Source organism: Condylostylus longicornis, unplaced genomic scaffold (genome assembly GCF_029603195.1).
Source record: "Condylostylus longicornis isolate FDR11 unplaced genomic scaffold, ASM2960319v2 ptg000080l, whole genome shotgun sequence".
Classification (NCBI taxonomy): Eukaryota; Metazoa; Arthropoda; class Insecta; order Diptera; family Dolichopodidae; genus Condylostylus; species Condylostylus longicornis.
In genome coordinates, this window is record NW_026578048.1 from 3,632,239 (window position 1) to 3,653,822 (window position 21,584).

At 24.1% G+C, this 21,584-nt stretch overlaps 2 protein-coding genes across 3 annotated transcripts; one reads left to right on the plus strand and one right to left on the minus strand.

The window, feature by feature from the left end:
- Window positions 1-75: 75 nt before the first annotated feature.
- On the minus strand, window positions 76-3,526 carry LOC129612999 (rho GTPase-activating protein 32-like). The gene is made up of 6 exons (XM_055526874.1): window positions 3,330-3,526; window positions 2,535-3,255; window positions 2,314-2,476; window positions 2,185-2,247; window positions 1,105-2,123; window positions 76-1,028 (listed from the first exon to the last, which is right to left on the minus strand). Exons 1-6 carry the CDS (start codon window positions 3,438-3,440, stop codon window positions 109-111), a joined length of 2,997 nt encoding a protein of 998 aa, XP_055382849.1. The 5' UTR covers window positions 3,441-3,526; the 3' UTR covers window positions 76-108.
- A 1,258-nt stretch (window positions 3,527-4,784) lies between these two features.
- Window positions 4,785-19,248, plus strand: LOC129612982 (nuclear factor NF-kappa-B p110 subunit-like). Of its 2 annotated transcripts, none has more exons than XM_055526850.1 (16): window positions 4,785-4,940; window positions 12,758-12,874; window positions 12,986-13,039; window positions 13,852-14,233; window positions 14,340-14,463; window positions 14,591-14,732; window positions 14,809-14,913; window positions 15,791-15,936; window positions 16,014-16,326; window positions 16,396-16,500; window positions 17,337-17,475; window positions 17,548-17,726; window positions 17,939-18,228; window positions 18,301-18,483; window positions 18,624-18,887; window positions 18,946-19,248. In XM_055526850.1, exons 1-16 carry the CDS (start codon window positions 4,916-4,918, stop codon window positions 19,033-19,035), a joined length of 2,658 nt encoding a protein of 885 aa, XP_055382825.1. In that variant the 5' UTR covers window positions 4,785-4,915; the 3' UTR covers window positions 19,036-19,248. The 2 variants fall into 2 exon arrangements, with proteins under 2 accessions (XP_055382825.1, XP_055382824.1); XM_055526849.1 differs by lacking the exon at window positions 4,785-4,940 and adding an exon at window positions 4,948-5,203.
- The last annotated feature ends 2,336 nt before the right edge of the window (window positions 19,249-21,584 follow it).

Below are 21,584 nucleotides of genomic sequence, written 5' to 3' on the forward strand. Positions count from 1 at the left end.
CGAAGAACGTACATTTATATAAAACCATTATATAATAAAAAGGATTACGTATACTTTAATAAACCAAGTGAAAATTATGTATATTAGTCGTGTATAAAACTACATTTGTTAAGCGTTATGATTTTTAATAATATTATGTTGTTGTAATCTTGGCGATTGCCTTAAACCTAAAGCAGTGGTGGCTCGAGCAGGAGTTCGATTATTTCCCATGACACCACGATCTCCCATTTTTTTTATATTGTGTCTTGGTGAACAGTTCAAATTCTTTTTCGTTCGCGGTGTTGTACTTTTCCTAGGACTACACCTTATTGTATTTTTTTCAATATTCCTTAACAGGTTATTTTTAGTATTTTCTTTTACTATTATTGAAGAACTTTGAACAGTATTTTCCTTCATTATATTTGATAAAATTTTTTTATCAGGATATTTAGCCATTAGCAGTTTTGGTCGCTTTTGTATATAACCAGGGCTTTTTGAATTATTTTTACGTCGAGGTGTTTTATTTTCGCGTGTAGAGCTTTCAATTTCATTGATTTTTTCGTTAATTTTATACAATTTTGTTTCATTTGCTTCTTCGAACTTTTTAATCGCAAAATAATTGCTTTGTCTACGGTTTTCCGTTACAGGTGTGTTGTTTGATTTTGATAGTGGCATATTTAATTGAGTTTGATGGTGATCCATATCGTTAAATAACTTTGCTTTGGCTAATACCATACCAGCATTTAAAGCACGTAATCTTGCTATAGAAGCTCTTCCAGATGGATTTTCTTCAATAAAAGGAGAAAACAATGTATTTTTGGAATTAATTTCGGTGTTTTTCTTTTGAGAAGAACGTAAATTCGATCCTGGAGTTTTCACACCTCTTTTTGGAATACTTCGTGGGGGAAGCATTGGGGTCTTATCTTGTGTTTCCATTTTTGTAATTGGTGTAGTTAAATTTGATGATAGAGAATTCTTCTTGAGTGAATGTTCCGAATGAACTATAGAAATTTCCGAATTTCCTTTAATTGGAGTTTGTAACAAAATATCTATAAAATTAATAAAAGGATTAGATATCTATCTTATTTAACATTTGTATATACGTATTAAATCTTAGTTAATTACCATTATTAAAAAAAGATGCCCCATCAACCCACTCCTCTGTTAGTTTATCTTGAGTAATTCCATTGTTTGATGTAAATTCCGTTGATTCATCATAATTTTTTTTTTCATTCTCCATATAATTTTGTATTTCTATTGGAAAATGATTAGGTTCGTCTTCTTGTTTCATTTCTTCTGAGGTATGAATATTTGCAATAGTAATGGGAGTATGCAATCCTGATTGAACTGTGTTCGGACGACCACGTTTTAAATTAGCAGTCGCTCTTGGATAAAATGAAATTCCATTTGAAGGTATATTTTGAATATTGTCATTTGTTGAGCTTATGTGCCATGTTGCATTTCTTGAAAGGCGAACTTTTTCACGAGAACGTCGTCGCATTGAACCTATTTTTCTTGCACTGGGGGAACGAATAATACGTTGTTCGGAGCTTCGACGTATTTTTAAATCACGACTTAATCGTTTAGCCAGTTGATCAGTTGAAGTTGAAATTATATTTTCAGTTTCCTCCATTGTTTTCTCGAATTTAGTTAAAACTTTCTCAGGACCGGTCATTTCTTTTTGACAAGATATCACACAAGGTGGCGAATTTCCATCTAATTTATTTAGTTTTAAGGAGTTTTGAACGAATTCAAATTCTTGAGAAATTCTTTTCTCTATGGTTTTAACCCTTTCTTTAATGGCCTCATATTCAATTTTTGGAACACGAACATAATCGATTGATTTGTTTTCATCACTTAAAGATTGTGTATTAAGCGACTGATCTGATTTTGACAGATTTGATTCATCTTGGTCATCAAACTTAGGGAAATCTAAGTTAGGAATGTTGGGCAACGATATTACAGGAGATAAGGTCTTAAGATTTTCTTTTTTAGACAAAACATTAGTTTTTTTTCGTGTCCATGCTGAACCAACCACACTCCAACGTCTTTCAATAGAAGATAAAGACGACTGACTAGCAGCGGACGAAACATGTTTCACACTTTTTTTTCCACCCATGCTAATACGAGTTTTTTTTATTTCTCTAATATGGAAAGAAAACATTTTATATAAAAAGAAAAAGCTGTAAAAATGCAAAATCTTACTTTATACACATTGGAGTATTTGGCAAAATATTCCCGTCTGGAAAAAGATTCAAGAATTCTTTCCTGTTGAAAAGAAAAAGACATAAAAAAATTTTATCTATATTAATTTTTAGTCAAAGGTATGTATACTTTTTTTTAGTGCTGAAACCGGACACTGCTTCAACCATTTTCCTTTTTTTATTTGATTTTGAAATACATGGAGTATTTACTACTGTATTTTCAGGAGTATTTTCCGCATTTTCAGGCGAGGAACTGATTGCTCCAACAATTTTCTTGATTCCATTAAACATTTCTACAAAAAATTTCTGTATAGGTATAGAGTTAGACATTGATCATAAATTTTAACAAACTATTTAAAGATCCACTGCGACGTTTCTTTTTCTTTTTATCAGTAAAACTCAAAATAGAAGACGTCTCCGCAACTGACTTCATTGGAGTAATGTTAGTAGTTAGTTTACAAGCAACATCATTCGGCAATATACCAATTGAATCTGCATTTTGTATTAGTAATTGCATAATTTTTACGTGGTTGTTAAATCTTATAGAATTGATATCATTTGATGGCATCAATCCAGGGGTAAATATAATGGCCAAATTTGATATTGTCATTTTATTTTGCTCCGAAAATGTAGAAACCTTATTTAAAAACTGCATGAAAAAAGTTAGAGTATTCAAAGTTAACGGTGGTAAAAGTAAACATCCTAGTAACATAGCTTTTAATTTTCCTTCTGCTAATAGATAACCCCGTAAAAGTATTTCCTGCAAATGCCCTGGTATAAGAGGATCTGGTAACTCACGGAAAAAAGCTTTTAAAACATTTGCAATATCAATAACATGATAACTCTTCGAAAGAGGTAAACCATTTTCTAAATTAACCTTGATTTCTTTTTGCCTTAGATGAGATCCAGTTTTACGAAAAAGTCCTTCAATTTCTATTTGTTCACTTATTCTTTGGCAAGCTGTTGAGACAAACGATGGTATTTGTACCACACTACCATTAGTTAAAAGGACATCATTTAACTCCAATTGATGTAAGTGCACGTGAAATATACGCTTTCGACCACACTTTTCCTAAATATAAGAAATTAATTATATATAATATACATTACATTTTGTTTACAACGCTCAACCAATTCTCCACCTACTTGTACAAATTTGCTTTTCTTTTCTTTTCGATATTTTACACCTAGTTGTTTTAATTCATTTATTATAACCATTGATAATTCCTCTTTGTTAAAAACATCATTAACAAACATGTTATTTTTTTTTATAAATTGCTTTTCTTAACAATATTAATGATTTAACTTAAAATGGCACTTTCCAAAAATTTTATAGGTTTTGATTGTTTGTTAAACAGGCAAAGCAAATAAGCATAATACCAGATTTGTATTTTAAATATGTCAACGGCTGCCAACTGACTTTCTATTGAAATGTCATTATTTGCTTCGAGAGTTGTCTTGCCGTTTAAAGTTTGTACTTCAAATCAAATTGATTTAATCTAATTATAAGTTTTGTCTGGTATAAGGAAGTTTTTAAAAACCTTATAAAACTTGAAAAAACTTAAATTTTTTGTATGTAAAGCGCTGGTATAATACTTTTCAGCAAAAATAAGAGAAAATGACGGTGTTTTCATTTTCTCAATGTTTGAAATTTTTCAAGTTTTGTAAAGTAAAATTTAGTGTTTTAAAAATTTATAAAATCTTAAAGCTGACAAAACATATGTTTTTCTTGGTCATGTCAAAGGTTTTATTTTTCAAAAAAACTTTTTTTTCATTTACAATCATTTTTTTTTTAACTTTTTAATTAAAAATTAAATAAACAAAATGAAATCACTAGTGGTTTTTCTAAGTTTCACACTTTTCAAAATTAGAAATCAAAATTTTTGGTTTTTAATATAACCATAGCATCGAGAACATAACGTCAGTAAATAAAGAACTGTCTTAGTGTTCCGTGTTCTATAAAAATCCCTTAATTGATGCTGATGCTGATGTGCAGATTTTAATATTTTATTTTTTCTGCATCATACGAGTATTATTAAAATTGATATTTATTTAAAGAATGAAGAGCAGTGAATTCAGATTTCAACACATATACATATATCTTAAAATACTATATAGAAAAGAAAATAACTAAATATATTATATTTTTTAAAGAAGGCTTTTGAAAATATTGACACTTCTCCTACATAATAATATTTAATTTTGTTTCTCTCACATAATAATTGCAATTTTGTTACTTAGTTATATAAAATTTTTCCGTAGCAAAATAATACAGAAAATTACGATATATACATATATATATCATGTTTAAATTAAAATTACAAAGATTTTATACAAAATATCTACGAGGAGGATTGCAGTTTAATTTCTTATTTGACATTCACCATTTTATAAAGTAAGATGTAATAGAAAAACATACACATATATAAAAAAAATTAATTTTACCAAATTGGCAGTTATTGAAATAAAAACAAAATTATCTGGCATCACTTCTTATATGGACTATTTATTTTGTACATGTGTTCATTTTTTTTTTATTATTTTTTGACAACTAAACTTGTTAGTAAATGTGTGTTGTTGTCATTGCATTGATTACAGTGATGAGTAAATTTTTTTTATAACTTTTTTGTACAAATAAAATAAATATTTTACGTAAAAAAATACAAAAAGGAAAAACAATTTCCAATTAAAAGTTTCGGGGAAAAACCATTAAAAGTGTAAAGTTAGAAATTATGGCGAAAAGAATTCATAAAATCGGTAAGTTTGGTCGAGAAAAGTTTTGTGTTAAAGCAAAGTGGAAATTAGTTAAATTTGCAAAAATATTTTGAAATTGTACATACAAATATTGTGAAAAAGGAATTTATTTTTTTATTTTTTTTTGAAAGTATTTTTATCAAGTGATAATAGAAGTGCGAATATATTATATTTTCTATAAATTTTTATATGAACTGTTGAAATTTGCGAAAAATATAAGAAAATGGTTTCAACATATTTGGATTTAGATACAAATGTGCTTTATGGTAATAATATTAAAAAAATAAAGAAAATAGTTACATAGATACATGCATACATACATACATATACAATTAATATTTATAATTATATTTTATAAGAACTTAAATTATATAATTAATTTTTTTATAAAAATAATATTAAATCCATTAAGAGCGTTTAAAAAAATTGGAAAAATATTCAAATTTTGATTAAAAAATAAATTAATTCATGCAATATTTTTTGAATATTCTTTGTTTACAAAGTGTGCGGCAAGTTTATTATCAAAAATATACATATGTATTTACACACAATTTGTGTTGGTATAGTGGTAATGCGAAAAATAAAGTGATTCAAAACGTAAAAACCCATTTTCATCAAATACATGCATACATTTATACATATACATACATATTTGTGTACGATAAACTATATCTCAAATGTAAATGCATATAGTATTTGAACCAGAAAATATTTTGTAATTTATTACAATAAACTAGGTACTTGTAAAAGAACCTTAAGTCCAAGTAAGTGTCCTACAAAGATTTACTAGGTATATTACAGTATGATACGAGTATTACAATTTTATGAAAATATTCATAAGACATAGTATGTAGACAGAGTACTTATATAGACCCACATGAAATTAATACAGTATTGACTTGTGGAATATTTTTTGAATATTGCATCTAACAATTTTTTACTTACAAAACAAGAAGGTGGGCGGGTAAAGTAGACACTATTAAATGTTTTTAATCATTTATAATTTTAAAATTCATATCTTAACGAGCTTTTTTGGGCAAAAATTACAAATTAAAAAAAAAATGAGCAAATGACTTGTAAGATGAAGAGTGAAGCTATTAATCTTATTAATTTTGTCAAATAGTTTGTAATTATTCTAAAATCTACAAGTTTTTTGAAATATGTAATTAATATCTTGAAAGCATACTTAACTATATTTTAGCATCTAAGTATAATATAGCTCATTTTCTTTTACAAATTTTGGAATGAAAATATATGTACATATATACATATACGTACAGAGACAGAACTGTTTTCATTCTTTAAAATTAAAAAGTAGATAATTTTTTTTTACATTTTTCAGAAAAATTTTACTAGAACATATACCACTTATATTTTAAACTTTAACTGTTTAAAGTAGGAGTTCGTATTCCTGTATGTATTTAAAAATGTACGCTTGTACAACAAAATCTATCCAAATTTATAAAAAAAAATTTTTATTAAATCTATCCAATGATCTACGGGAATTTGTTTTAGGAGGCCTAATTCAATGATGTTTTGAAAAATATTAAAATGTATGAGTATTCTATGATAGATCAAATACAATTTTTAAGTTTTTTGCCTTTGCAATTTTTTTTTAACGTGTTTGAATTTTTTTATAAGTACATATGTACGTACATATGTATGTAGTAAACTGAAATTGAAAAAAATCCCCGTTTTTTTTTAGTTCAAAAGCTATAATAATTATCAGCGATAATTTCCTAGAATTCAATTATAGAAAAAAAAATATGGATGACGCATACATACATGCATACATAGGTAGAGCATTTCATTGTTTAATTAAAAAGTTTTAAACAGAATTTATTTGCGTTTTGCTGTATAAAATGTTATTGTTATTTTAATCAAAGTATATTTACGAGTACTAACAAATAATTTCACTTTCAGCTTGCATAAATTTAGTGTTTTTTTTTTTTCACGATCGTACAAAAATTCCTGCAATTAAAAATGTTAAAAAATTTTTTGAAGGTGAATATACACTTATTATAGAGATATGTATGTACTTTGAACAAAATCAGCTCTTTTTTTATTTTTGATGTATTGTGTACACTTTGTAAGTGCTTCGCTTAAATGATTAAGCTTTAAAATGCGAATGTATTTTTATGTGATTCGAATTTTTCTTTTTTAATTTTTGGTTAAGTGTTCTGCGATTTGCATCGTAATTTTTTTAGTAAAACTTCACTTGTCATCTCTTTTAACTTCTAAAATGAAAGTGATCTCCTTTAACGTTTAGAATTAAATTTGAAAATTAAAATGATTATGATTGTGATAATGATTTTTGATTAATGAACTTGAACATGTATTCAATTTCTACAGTTGCGAATTTTATAATTTATGAAATAAAATTATTTACTTATGAGGTGTTAATATAATACTTGAATTCAAGGGTTAATTGTGTGAGTTTAGAAAAATAATTTATTATTCAATGGCATAGCATTTACCGTTAGCTTTCTGTAGTTATAGAAATTTGGAAAATTTCTAGAGACAATAAATTGAGAGGGGGTGAAAAAAAACTTCTAACAAAATTAACTATTTATGAATATATAAGAATTATTAAAATTCCAGATTTCTATAACCTTAGGTCTAGAAGAAAAACGATATCAAAAATTTGTAAAAAAACTAACTTTATGTAACGGTAAATTTTAACGGTCATTTTGTATTTTTAAATGGTATGCTGCGGTAGAAAAAGCCAGCTACTATTTTTCTGCGTAAGAAGAATTTAAAAAATGTTTCTGGTTTTGCTACAATAATTACTTAATGGCATTTTTAGGAATATAAGGGAGTATAACTTTTAGAACGGAGGAGATAGGTAAAAATTAAAAATTTCTAGGAAAGATTTATGTGTATGTACATACATATATAAAATTTCAGTTTTCTATTTTCAAAGTTGTACAAGTTTTTCAAACATGTCCACGGACAGGCAGAATGAAACTAATAAGAATTTTTTTGAAAATATTTTTTAAAAAGTACTTAAAGATATAAAATTAAAGAGTCAGTGTTATTAAAAATGTTTCTTTCTAAAATTGTTGTTATAACTGTATCATCTTCAGAAAGGCTGTAACTGTACTATTTAACTAAGCATAATGTTGAATTGACATTTATCTTGCCTTAAAAAATATTCTATACTTACTATACTTAGTTACTAATTAGTACCTATTTTACAAAAATTTTTTCGTTCGGATAATATATTTTTAATCAATCAAAATGTTTTATTAAAACATATAATATGCTAAATTGAAATGGCTTAACAGAATATTCCCCCCCCCCCCCCCCTTTTTTTTGACTGAAGGCGAAAGCTCAAAAAACATTGTTTAACTTAACGTTATGATTTTAACGTTCAAATATCAGTCCTTGGGTATTATAAAAGGAAGTAGTAAAGTTTTCTTGTATGTATTCGTAAGTAGATTTAACTAGATATGTATTCGTAAGTAGATACAACTTCAGGTTCATTTTACATAGTGCCAAACCTTTGCAGTTTGACAAAACTAACAAGAGTATATTTTTTCAATTGTATATTTGCAATTTAATATTGATCCAAAATGGAACTGAATTTTCGTAGTTTTACCGTTTTACGTAGAAATATAAAAAGATAAGTAAAGTTTTTAAATTAAAAACTAGGCAAGTAAAATAGAAGCAGTTTTTTTTTAAGAAAAAGCTTTTGAATTCTATAAAATTTCAAAATTTTTGCTTTTTAAAAAATTTGATTTTTAGTTGCCATTCATTAATATTTTGTTAGTAGTTTTGATATTTTTGAAAAAACTTTATGTAGTTTCATATTCCTAAAACTTTTAAAATACATAAGTACATACGTATGAATGTACACACGTATGTAGTTATGTATGTACAACACGGTATAGGAGCTGCAAAGTAAGAAATAAAGTTGCCTATAATGGCAAAATTTTATTCATATTTGTATAACAATAAAATTTCAATAGATTTTTTCTTATGACATATATATGTATATACATACATACACATGTATTTTTTTTTAAAATACATAATATCGTCCGAAACCGAGTATGAACCAACATACTTATACGTGTATACATACATATTTGTATAGGATAGAATTATATTAATGCTATTCTATAGTACTAAAAATAAAATTCCGAAATTAAAATTAAGATTTTAAAAAAATCACGTACCATGGTTTTAATTACATTTCCAAACTTCAGGAACTTATACTATACTTACATATATAGTTAATTTATATATATATATATGTATATATGTTGCACATAAATGTGTTTAAAGTTTTTAATAAGAAATTAATTATTCCAAGCAAACATTTTCTTATTTTCATTTATTCAATTTTTCGTAAATTCAATTTATGATTCTATAGTTGTTATGTATCAAATTTAATGGCTATAAGAAGAAGGGTTGGTCATACATCTTATAAATTTTCTTTGTTCCAGTTCATATTCGAATTGGGTATCACTTCAGCAATTGATTAGTTGCAGTAGTTTTTTATTACTCTATATATTACCAAGTGTTAATTACACATAATATTATATGCAAATATATATATGTACGTATGTAGATTACGACTATACCCAATGAATAATCTCTTACCATACGTTTTATGTACATACTTGAAAAAATAAAATACTTTTCTAATTAGCTACATACGTTATTTTAAATTTTATAGATGTTCTTTATTTACCTGTTATATTTCAAAATTTGCCATTTACATACAAACAGACATGCATACATAAATACATACATACATATATGTATATGTATTCTTTAATGGCAAAAGTTAGAATAGAAAACAACGATTTAAAAAGTTAAATATGCATTCTATATAATAGTAACAATACAACGGTACACTCGCATTATAATTTATTAAAATGATTGCCATTCAAATGATCCTAAAGAAAAACTTAAAACTGATCCTTTATTTTAAAAATGCCGATGTATCTACATACTCGTGGCATTCCAATATAATATACATAATTATACAGTCGAACACGAATATATGAGCAACACGTTTAAAAGCTTAACTCACTTTAGAGCAATCAAAAATCTAGTCACATTTTTTTTTTGTATACCTCTTTCCACGTAAATTTACATTCATGAACGTATAAAAATCACATTCATAATGCCGATAAATGTAAAATTCGGTTAAAAATAAAAAATATTTCCAAATTTAGAATGTTTTATAAAGATTAATCTTAACATTATTGAAAATGTTTGATACTCTTTACAATGACACATACAATATATATTATACAAGCAACACATATAATATACATATGTACTTATGTATATGTACATAGAGTACAATAAATTATTATAATTTAATTTTGATCGTTTGCAAAACTAACGTTATGTATATATGTAAGTAGGTGTGTAGGTTTGCAATAATCAACACTTTTTTAAAATAATATTGTAGATAAGATTTTTTTTAAAAGCATTATACACATAGCAACACACACACTTATTCATATTTATTTACATTTTATTATTTATTTTTAATAAGTGTATACTCCATTTTGAATGATTCTGAGTAAAAACAACATTGGCAAAATTAGAAGTTTTTATTTCAACTCAATTTTTCAAGTTATTGCCATTTAACTATAGGATAATTTGAAAAAAGTGCTTAAATTCTCATTTATATTTTTTTACAAAATTGTAAATATGTTCAATTGAATTAGTAATTTATTTTTTTTAAAGAAAAAAAAAAGGAGGAATGGTAGACTTGATCGCGTCAGTTCTGTGATACCCGTACGATTGAATGATTTGAGGAATTGTAAAATATTATCACATTGCCTCATGATGTTTAATGTATGTATGTACGTATTGTATGTACATTTCTACATAGTGATTTTTATTAAAACATTATTTTTATATTTGTGCTCAATTTTGATCTGTAGTTTGAGTGTTAGCTTAATTGAACAATTTTTGAAGATGTGTGGCAGCTATCACAATGAGTAATGCAATTTTAATGACTGTTATCAGCATAATATAGCTTTAATAGTATATTTATTTGAACGGAATTAAAACTATGTAGGTTCAGCGGTTTTTGAGATATAACAAAATAGCTTTTGAAGTTGTTTTGCAAATACTACAAGGTGTCATGCAATTTCAACGACTCTTTGTTTTGATTTACTTCTTTCTTTCGTTCGTTCTTTCTTTTTTTCTTGCTACATACTTTATTTTTTTTCTTTCATTTTTATTTTGTTGTAAATTTGTGATTAAGTTTAAAAAATTTTTATTTCTTTTTTTTTCTGTTTATGTATATGTATGTATAACAATAATAATAAAGGAAATGTACAGTAAACTCTTTTTTTATACGGTAGATTGGTTTATCAGAAAACATTGTAAAAAAATATACGCTTGTCATATCTAAATAATTGTTTCATCACTTACTCTCTAAAAACCGTGTAAGAATGAATAACAACCAAAATTTACTTACTCCTCACTTAAGTAAAAATTATAAATTAAATATTCATCAAACATTATAAACTAAAAAGTTTCTGAATTAATCTATTTTAATAAAAATGCTTCCCGTATATAATTAATTTGGAGTTATTTTTCAAAATTGTATGCTTGTTTAAAATGTAATAAATTACAAACAGCTAACAATACTTTCAAATTATACCAACATCAACTAATGATTTAGAAAATGAGCTTTTTAAAATATTTTTTTATTTGATAGCTAGCTGTACCACAAAAGAGACAAATTATATTCTACAAAATTTTTTTTTGTGCACCGTGTATTTTCAAATTTGTGTAAAAAATGGGTTGACTGTATATTAATTTTATATTACATTAATACGTATGTATACATATAAATTAAAACCAAAGTATATCTATTTGAAAAGAAGTTCGACTTTTTGTTTACATAACACTAATGCAATAACTTACCAATATTTGTATGCAAAAAATTCCCTTAGCTAAATGAGTTAACAAGGTCTGCCTTCTTATTTTCATTTTTATACACATAGCTATTATACGCAGCACATGGCAACTCATATTTTTATAATGTATTTTTAAAAGCGGCGGCACATTTTCTTACTTTTTCGTATATAAAGTATTGCGAAAAATAGGTATTAAGAATTTTAAAGGCGTGCCTTTTATTTCTGAAATTTATTCAAGTACAAGGTGATAAAAATGACATATCGAGAGTTTAAAATTTATTAAAATGTACTAAATGAAAAATAATACTTATACGTACTGAATTTTGAATTACGAAAATGTAGTAGAATTTAATAGTATAGAATTTAGTTATAGTAAAATATTAACCCTTACTTGGAACCAATCGAACAACTTTCTTAAATAGATATATGTAGGTATGTACATACCTACATTGATTAAAACTTAGGAATATCAAATCCAAATAAATAATAAATATTTTTGTTGTATGGTTATTCCATCCATGCTAAATATATATTCACACATTCATACGTAAAATTTTGTTTACGGTTATTTATTATGTATGTGAAACCAATACTAATAAGAATTCAATATTCTATACATATAATATGTATGTATGTATGATGTATGTGCAATATTTCAATATATTGTTTATTTTATTAATATAAAAAGAATTTTGCTTTCTTTTATTCTTTTAACCAACTTTAATGAAAGTAGACGCGTTACAATATATAGATACATTTATTTAAATTTTGAAATTAAAATATCTAATAGAGAAATTACAATTAATTTTTTTAATTTTTTTTAATATATTTCATATTTTATCATTATTTAAATAATAATATTTTTTACAATATCGTAAATATTAAATATTTATATTTACAAAAAAAAAATGAATCAATTAGATAGTGGATATTCATCTACATCACCAGGATCTTATAGCTCTGCATCATCTATGTCACCATCCCAATCAAGTCAAGATGCACCATATCAAGATTTCCAATCTTTGCAATTGACATCAGGTATTTACCTACATACATATGTACATAAAATATTTAAAAATTGAAAAATTTAATTAATTATTTTTTGATTTTAATAAATTTTAACATTTTTTTTTGTTCATTTAATTTCAGTTGTAAATAATTTTGGTGATATAGATCACGGAATTGATATAAAATATGAATTTGGTAAGTATGTTATATTGAATTGATGAGTTTAAGTAAGTAGTTTCTCGTATGTATGCAATTAAAATAAAAAAAAAAGAAATAAGGATTAAATTTTAAATTGTCCAAAATTTTTTAAAAATTTAGGAATTTTTATTTAAAATATTACATTTTTCAATTATTTCAATTTGTTTTTAATTATTAAACTATAAAATATTTATATAAAATATACTTATTAATTTTATATACATATATATATGTATATACAAAAACATTGCTAATTATATTTTTAAAAAATTTAAATATCTTTAATTTCGAGTTAAATTTCGATTATATTATACTTATAGAATTAATAATTCTGTTTATAATATCATTTAATAAATTCTTTAATAAAAATATGGTTAAAATAATGATGATTAATTCTTTATATTAATTTTTGTACATATAATATGTACATAATATGTATGTATTTAATAATTTCAAATTAGAAAAATTTAGCTTATCATAATATGTATTGATATTATAAGAAAATATTTAAAGAATGTAATTTTTATTTGAGAAATCGGAAATGAAGCTTTATCGTATAGAAGTGTTAGAACTACTAAAGAAACAAAAAAATATGCTATTTATATTTTTTATCTAAAGTGGTTAATATTTTTTAGTTTCAATTGCTTTCTTTTTTTTTCATTTTAACTAAGGTACCAACCGAAATTTTTTATTATTTAATCTAAATTTTAAAATCAATTAATACATATGTATATATTTAATATATATAATAATATTATATATATACAATATATATAAATATTAATTTTTATTTTTTTTTTTATTTAAAGTTAATCAACAAATTTCAACACAATTTGAACAACAATATCAATATTTAAATTTTCAAAATACAAATTGCAATACCATTAATCCATTAAATGAAGTTCAATTAGAAATTGTTGAACAACCAGTTAGTAAATTTCGTTATAGATATATATCAGAAATGAATGGTACACATGGTTCATTAATGGGTATAAATAGCTCAAAGGGTAATAAAACATTTCCAACAGTTGAATTAAAAGGTTTTAATGGTGATGCATTAATTCGATGCAGTTTATATCAAATTGATAAAAAGCAACCACATTCACATAGATTAGTTGTTAGGAAAAATGATCTTGATGTATCAGATCCACATGAATTAAGATTAAATAAAACAGTTGGATATCGTGCTGTGTAAGTTATATAATAATAAAAATAAATTACTCAATATTTAATTCAAAATATTTACATATATATATATATATATTTATGTGTATTTATTTTCATTATTTTGTTATAGTTTTCAGGGTATGGGTATAATACATACCGCTAAACGTGATATTGCCGATGAGTTATATCGAAAGAAAAAAAAATGGGCTGAATTTGAAAAAGGATGTGAATTGACATTAAAAGAAAATACAAAAGTAAATAAAAATTATTAATTTTTTATATTTGTAAAAATAAAATATTATGTACAATATGTATAATACGTATATATATATATATATATATATATATATGTAAATATTAATAATTTTATTTTTCATGTAGTTTAAAAGCGATTCAGAAAAGGAAGCCAAATTAATGAATTTGAATCAAGTTGTTTTAAGATTTGAAGCATATGAAATAAATAAAGATAAATTATTGAGACAATTATGCGCTCCAGTATATTCAACACCTATTAGTAATATGAGTAAGTTAATGAATTTTTTTGGCATTTATGTATATATATACATATATATGATATATTTTATTTAAAATTAATTTAGAATGTGCTTTAACTGGTGAATTAAAAATAACACGTATCAGTACGTGTGTAAGCAGTGCTGCTGGTGGAGATGATGTTTTTTTATTTGTTGAAAAAGTTGGTAAAAGTAAGTATCTCATTAAATGTTTTAAATTGATTATTAAACTGAAATTTCAATATTGATTTTTATTATTTATTGATTTTATTAATCTTTTAAAATTATAGTAAATGTTGAATATTAAATTGAAAATTTCTGATTATTTTTTATAAATTGTCCATTTTTTTAATACATATATATATATACATAAAAGATTATATTATACATACATGAATCCTTATCAAACACTTATCTGCAATGAATTATCGAAAAGAAATAATAAAAATATCTGTAGTTTTGTCTTTTTTTGTTAATGAAATAAGATATTGGATGTTCAATGCTAATATTACCAATCTAACAATTTCAAATTCATTGATTGATTTTAAAACGATGACTAAAAGGCAAAATGGTTGTAAAATAAAAAATGGTTTTTGTTTATTTATTTTAAAAACTGACTATTTGACATTTTTTTTAAGCGAATATTTTTCGTAAAACTTTGTTATTTAATAAGTATACTGATGAAATATTCACAATTATTTACTTAAATATTCAATATGATCCGAATGTATTGATTAAATATTTGTTAGTTCTAGAATTACAAATCGCATTTAAAAAAATATATTTGTAAAAATATTGTTTTGCTCATTTACAACACAAAAAAAAACTGTACTCAGAATCATAATTAAAAATTTTTATTTACTTTATGTTCATTTGATTATTTAAAGGTTTAAAATTACTTAATTGATTATTTAATTAATAATTACTTAATTGTTAAAAGTAATTAAAAAATAAAATAATATTATTATTTATGACATATTTTTTAATACACAATTTTTTATGCTTTTTTATTGCTACGGTAATTAAAAGTTTAATGTTTTTTTGAATATTTTTTTTTTTAATTTACAAGAAAATATTAAAGTGAAATTTTTTGAAATGGAGAATGATGAAATAGTATGGTATGATTATGGATCATTTTTGGAAGCTGACGTACATCATCAGTATGCTATAGCTTTAAGAACACCTGCATATAAAGATAAAGATATCGAGAAATATGTATGTTTTAAATTTTTTTAAAACAAACGGCTACAATATTATAATATAAACTAAAAAAAAATTTTTTTTTGTGTTAGGTACAAGTATATATACAATTGGAAAGACCTTCAGATGGTGATACAAGTGAACCAATTGAATTTAAATATAAACCAAGAGATTGTGTTTCATCACGTAAAAGAGCACGTACATGTTCATCTGGTATAGGTTCACATGAATTACCAGCAACAATTCATAATAATACTATTAATTGTAATATGAATGGTGCTGGTAATAATAAAGGTCCGACAATAAGTGAAGAATTTAATAAAAATGCAATTCTAGAGAATTTAAAAAGTTATATTTCATCAAGAGAAACAGAATTTTTAGAACAAGTTAAAAATAATTCAGATGGTATTTTTTTTTTTTTTTTAAATTATTTTTTATTTAAGTATATAAATTTAATTTTATTTTTAATTTTAGAACTGTTGAATATTGTTGATCCAAGTATTTTTGATCCTTTTGATGAAAATGATAATCTGGAAACAGATTGTCATGGACTGGATCTGTCTTTACATCAAAGGAGAAGTAATTTACCTTTTTATTAATAATTTTATGAACTATTTTTTTTTGTTGTTGTTTTGAATGTTGTTTTTTATTTTTGTTTTAAGTTAATTACTTGTTAATTTTCGTGAACAAGTAATTAATATATATTATGTATATAATTGTGATAGAATAACTTTTTGTATTTTATGTAATAAAATGTATTATTTTAAAATTTTCTAAATATAAAATGAAATTTTAAAATGAAAAATAAAGAGCAAAAAACCCTGCAGTATATAATATTCTTTTTATATATTAAAATAATGGTGTGAGTTCTTCATTTGTTCTATGAGTTTAAGAGCTTTTAACATTAAGAGAATATTTTTAATGAAATTAGAATGTAGTTTCAGAATTTAAATATTTTCTTACATTTATAAAAATTGCAATTGCATGTGGTTCCTTTAGTTATTTCTTGGCTTTTGGGGAGATAATATGAAAGATAAATGTAAAATAATTTATATTTAAACGAATATCTTTAAAATAGCTTATTAGTTATTCATTAAGTTAAAATTATGAATAAATTAAATATCACAAATTAATATTTTATTTTTAATAAATTTAAATAACATCCTGGTTTTGTTATATGAGTTGGGGAATGAATTTTTCTTACAATTGTGACATTCCAATTATTTATTACCTTAATAAATAATAATATTATAATATTATTAATAATAATATTTTCGGTTTTGCTTTCCTTTCGCCTTACTTTGTCTCTTTTGTTTTTATTAACTTAACCATACCATTTTTTTAACTCTTGCTTGTTTTGTCATCAAATTATTACCATTTTACTTTACTCTACTTATATTTTTATCTTTTCACAGCAAATTCTTCATTAACAAAACAAATGTTATTTAGGATAAATAATATATTAAGAATTTCGAAAAGGGATGGAATTGAAGCTGGAAAAATCAGAGAAAATATCGAGACGTTGTTATTGGAGTGTTATGAAAACGATAAAGAGTAATATTAATTTAATTCAATTAATTTTAAAATAAACTTATATATTTATGTACTGTTTTTAATATTGTTTAGTTTGTTACATACAATCATAAGAAATAAGGAAATAAAAGAAGGAATATTTTTGATGCGAATTCTCGATAAATTCAAATTATATGATATAGTGAATTTAAAAAATGATGATGGTGATAATTGCTTACATGTTGCATGCACATTCGATCGCTCTATGTTTATAAGATCATTAATTAATTTAGGTATGTCAATAATTTAATAATATATTTTAATTTTTTTTTTAGCTAATAATAATAATAAAAAAAACGAAAAGTATATGAAAAACTTGAATATAAAGAAAAATCAGTAAAAAAAATTTCCATTACTTTGATTAATGACATATCACAAAAGATGTTACATAATTTTTATTCTTTAATTATTAATCAATTATTACATTTCAATTTAATTACAACAGGAGCGAATGTAAATACACAGAATCATAAGGGTAAAACTCCTTTGCATATTGCCGTTGAAGAACAATTCGAAAATAGTATAATAAAAATACTAGATGAAAACAGTTATTGTACACGTAGTGAAAAATTAAACATTGATTTAGCAAATGATGACGGATACACAGCATTACATGTCGCTGTAAAGAAAGGAAATCTAAACATAGTGAAAAAATTAATTGAAGTTGGAAAAGCATCAACAAAAATATGTTGTTCTAAAAATGGAAATAATGTTTTACATTTGGCTGTTGAAGAAGTACGTAGTAATAAGGATTTTGTTTTATTTGTATAGAAAATATATGTAATCAAAATTTAATAATTATTTCAGAATAATCCTGAAATAGTAAAATATTTATTAGATTTTACAAATGTCCGAATTCATGAAAAAAATACATCTGGATGTACAGCGTTATCGATAGCACAATCAATGGGAGAAAAAGGCAAATGTCTTGTTGATGCAATTTTACAGAGAACAGAAACTATAACTAACAAGCTATACGAAAATGTAAAGGTAATGAATGAAAAATTATAATAAAAAATAATTATTTTATTTAATATAGAAATATTTCTTATAATTTAGTAATTAGAATGAATTGAAAAATCTACTTGATTATCCTTAAAAATTTATTTATAATTTCTCTTATTATATAGTCAGAAAAATCAGATAGTAGTTCCGGAGAAAGTGATGATGATCGTTCAATAAGATCATTAAAGATTGTTGAAGATTCAGATATGGCTTTTGATGAAAAAAAAAATATTACTCTGGTGGATCATTTAGACGATAGTACAATTGAAAAAATATCTACGTTGTTGATAAAAAATGAAAAATGGATCAAATTAGCTGAACTTCTTAATTTACATTCGTCTATTTGTCACTGGAATTCCCCAAAAGCTATGTTTAATTTTATAAATGAGGTACTATAACTACATTACTATTAAAATTGTTGAGTTTTTATTTTGGTTTAATTTTTAGTCGAAAGATATTAACGTGACGGATGTCATCGATGCCCTTTATTTAATGAATGAAGATGAAGTAATCAGTCACATAAAGACTGATGTTTAATCCAGAAAAACAAAAGTTTTTCTACATTTTAATTTTCAATTATCTAGTTTAATATTACTTTTTGTCTCTAATTAAAAAAAAATTGTATTGTATTTTCTTGAAAATTTTGTTATAATTTCGTTGTTCTTTTCGGTAAAATAAAGTATAGTCTTATGTACTTTTTCTTTTAAATTAATTAAGAATTACTATGGTTAAGTATTATTTAGTCATGTATCATAAAATGAAATATATTTTTAGAAGTATAATTTGTAATTTAATTAAATATAATCAAATACAAAGTGGAAGTTTATTTGGTTTTTCTTTAATAGGTTCATAAATTGCAATTTACTTATAACAGAAATGCTGATACTGAAAGTAATTTCCTAATGAACTATGTAAAGGAAAAATAATGGAAAAAACGTAATTTCGTTTTGTTCATAAAATTTTCTTTTCTTAGCCAAAGTTAGAATAGCCATGAAGAATACACTTTTCATTTCATATGTTACATTTCTAAAAGCTTTTGAAGATTGTCAAAAAATTAACCGAAGAATTCTAAAAAATAAAGTATAATATAAAAAGAAAATAAAGTATAATATAAAGGAAAAATTAAATCCATCATGTTTTCATTGTGTCATTTTTTTACTCGGTTCTAAATTTATTTTTACATTTAAGCAACACGAATCGATACATTCACCCATATTCCGCATGAAGTGACACTATTACATCTATGAATTATTCTAGTAGCCAAAGACGTGATAATTAAAAGTGGTACCAATCTTGACATGATCGCAGATGTCAAAATCTTCGCGTGTTCTCTTTCTGTGAAACTTTTCATACGTAGTCATTTTTTATCACCTCAATATTTACACTCGATTAACCATCACGTCAGGGTTCTTTTAGGTTAAATGAAATAAAATGGAAAAATCGACGATGTTGGTAATTATAAAAATTATTTAATTAATATTATACCAAAAATTTGAGTATATCAATTTTTATATTGATAATCACATACATATTTTTGTATTTTACAGAATAAAAAAGAATAACAAATATGAGCATTTTGAGCTTCTAATAAAATTAATGGTGGACAATGTTGATATAGCCGAAGAGTTTGAGGGATACTTAAAAAAGTATTATTAAGTTATTTTCAAGCTCCTCAAGTAAATGTTTTAAACTTTTTTTTTGAAGTACTTTAGAAATCTAGAAAAAGATACGTAAATTTTACTATAATATTCAAATATATACAAAATTTCTTTGAAATATTGTGAGAAATTGCATGGGATTAAAAAAATCTATAACTATTGGTTTTAAATAACTAAAGTATTCATAATTTCATTCACTTTGAATTTTTTTGTGACTTCAAGTTAGTTGTTAATGCTATCAACTAGCATTGTACTAGTGGTAGTACTTTTTGTCAGGTGACGTGACTAACAGAATATGGGTTATTATGAACAGTTGTTATTAACATTAAAATCTAATTACATTGAGTACTCAAGATTTATTTTGCAAAAACCATATATTCCGCTTTGCCAATCCTTCCAAAATATGTTAAATATATCCATGAATTTCAAGAAAAAGATATAATGTTCAAATAATGTGAAAGAAAAAAGCAGCCTATAAATATATGACAAACAGTACAATAGTATCATAACACTTCCCTATTAATGTTATTGAAATTTTTCAAAAAATAGGCTTCTTACTATCAAATAAAGTTGTTCTTCTTATTTTACTTCGACCCAAAAGTCCGCCTGTGTTTAAAATAAATGACCGTTATTTTTAATCGTTTTTAGCAAATTTTCTCGTAAGCGGCTCAATTTAAATTATCCACAATTTAAATTATTCAACACTCTTCAAAAATGGCAAAATTTAAGCTTTTTTAGTTTACAGTTGCTAGTTTTATTGGATAATTCAGTTCTAACTTGGTTCTTAATATAAAATACGCTCGATAAACTGCAAAGTCTGCAAATATGACAGTTGTGCTTAAAGTTCTAAAGCAATATTTAAGTTTTTTAATATCTTCTGCAAAAATACCATAAATTAGAAGAAAAATTACGCATATTAAAGAATTGCTGGAGTATGTTAAAAATTTGCAAAAATTTAAAAGTGTAATGTTCAGTTTCTGCAGTTTGTGTGAAAAAAATTAATTTAGAACTTTCAGCTCCTGCCCGAATTATCGAAAACCCCCAATACAATATATTATTACAATATGTTAAGTTTTACAATAATATCAATGTTTTTATAATAACCAGAACAATTATGTTGAAATTATTAATTCTGTTAAAGGCATATTTAGTAACTGAACATAATGTAAGTATGTATATGTGATGTAAATATAATTTGCAAAAAACTTTTAAATCAAAATAATTATTGCCAATCAATTTCAACAAACGCTTAAAAGATACACACATAAAAGCAAAAAAATATTAGCACAATGTATACTCGGCATTTCGACAACCTTTTTTTAATTTGTTCGTTGTGTCATTAAAAAATTTCAGCTTCATAAGATTACCTTTCTCTCACAATGTCTATGTGGCTTTTATTAAAACATTTTTGAATTTCCAACACATTTA

Excerpts from the sequence above, each read along its gene's own strand:
- LOC129612999 (XM_055526874.1), bottom strand. The coding sequence starts at position 3,440 with ATGTTTGTTAATGATGTTTTTAACAAAGAGGAATTATCAATGGTTATA. Across the intron at positions 2,477-2,534 it reads TCGCAGTGGATCTTTAAATA|AAATGTTTAATGGAATCAAG; the intron begins GTTTGTTAAAAT and ends AATTTTTTGTAG. Across the intron at positions 1,029-1,104 it reads GGCATCTTTTTTTAATAATG|ATATTTTGTTACAAACTCCA; the intron begins GTAATTAACTAA and ends TTAATTTTATAG.
- LOC129612982 (XM_055526849.1), top strand. The coding sequence starts at position 5,161 with ATGGTTTCAACATATTTGGATTTAGATACAAATGTGCTTTATG. Across the intron at positions 12,875-12,985 it reads ATCTTTGCAATTGACATCAG|TTGTAAATAATTTTGGTGAT; the intron begins GTATTTACCTAC and ends ATTTAATTTCAG. Across the intron at positions 13,040-13,851 it reads TGATATAAAATATGAATTTG|TTAATCAACAAATTTCAACA; the intron begins GTAAGTATGTTA and ends TTTTATTTAAAG.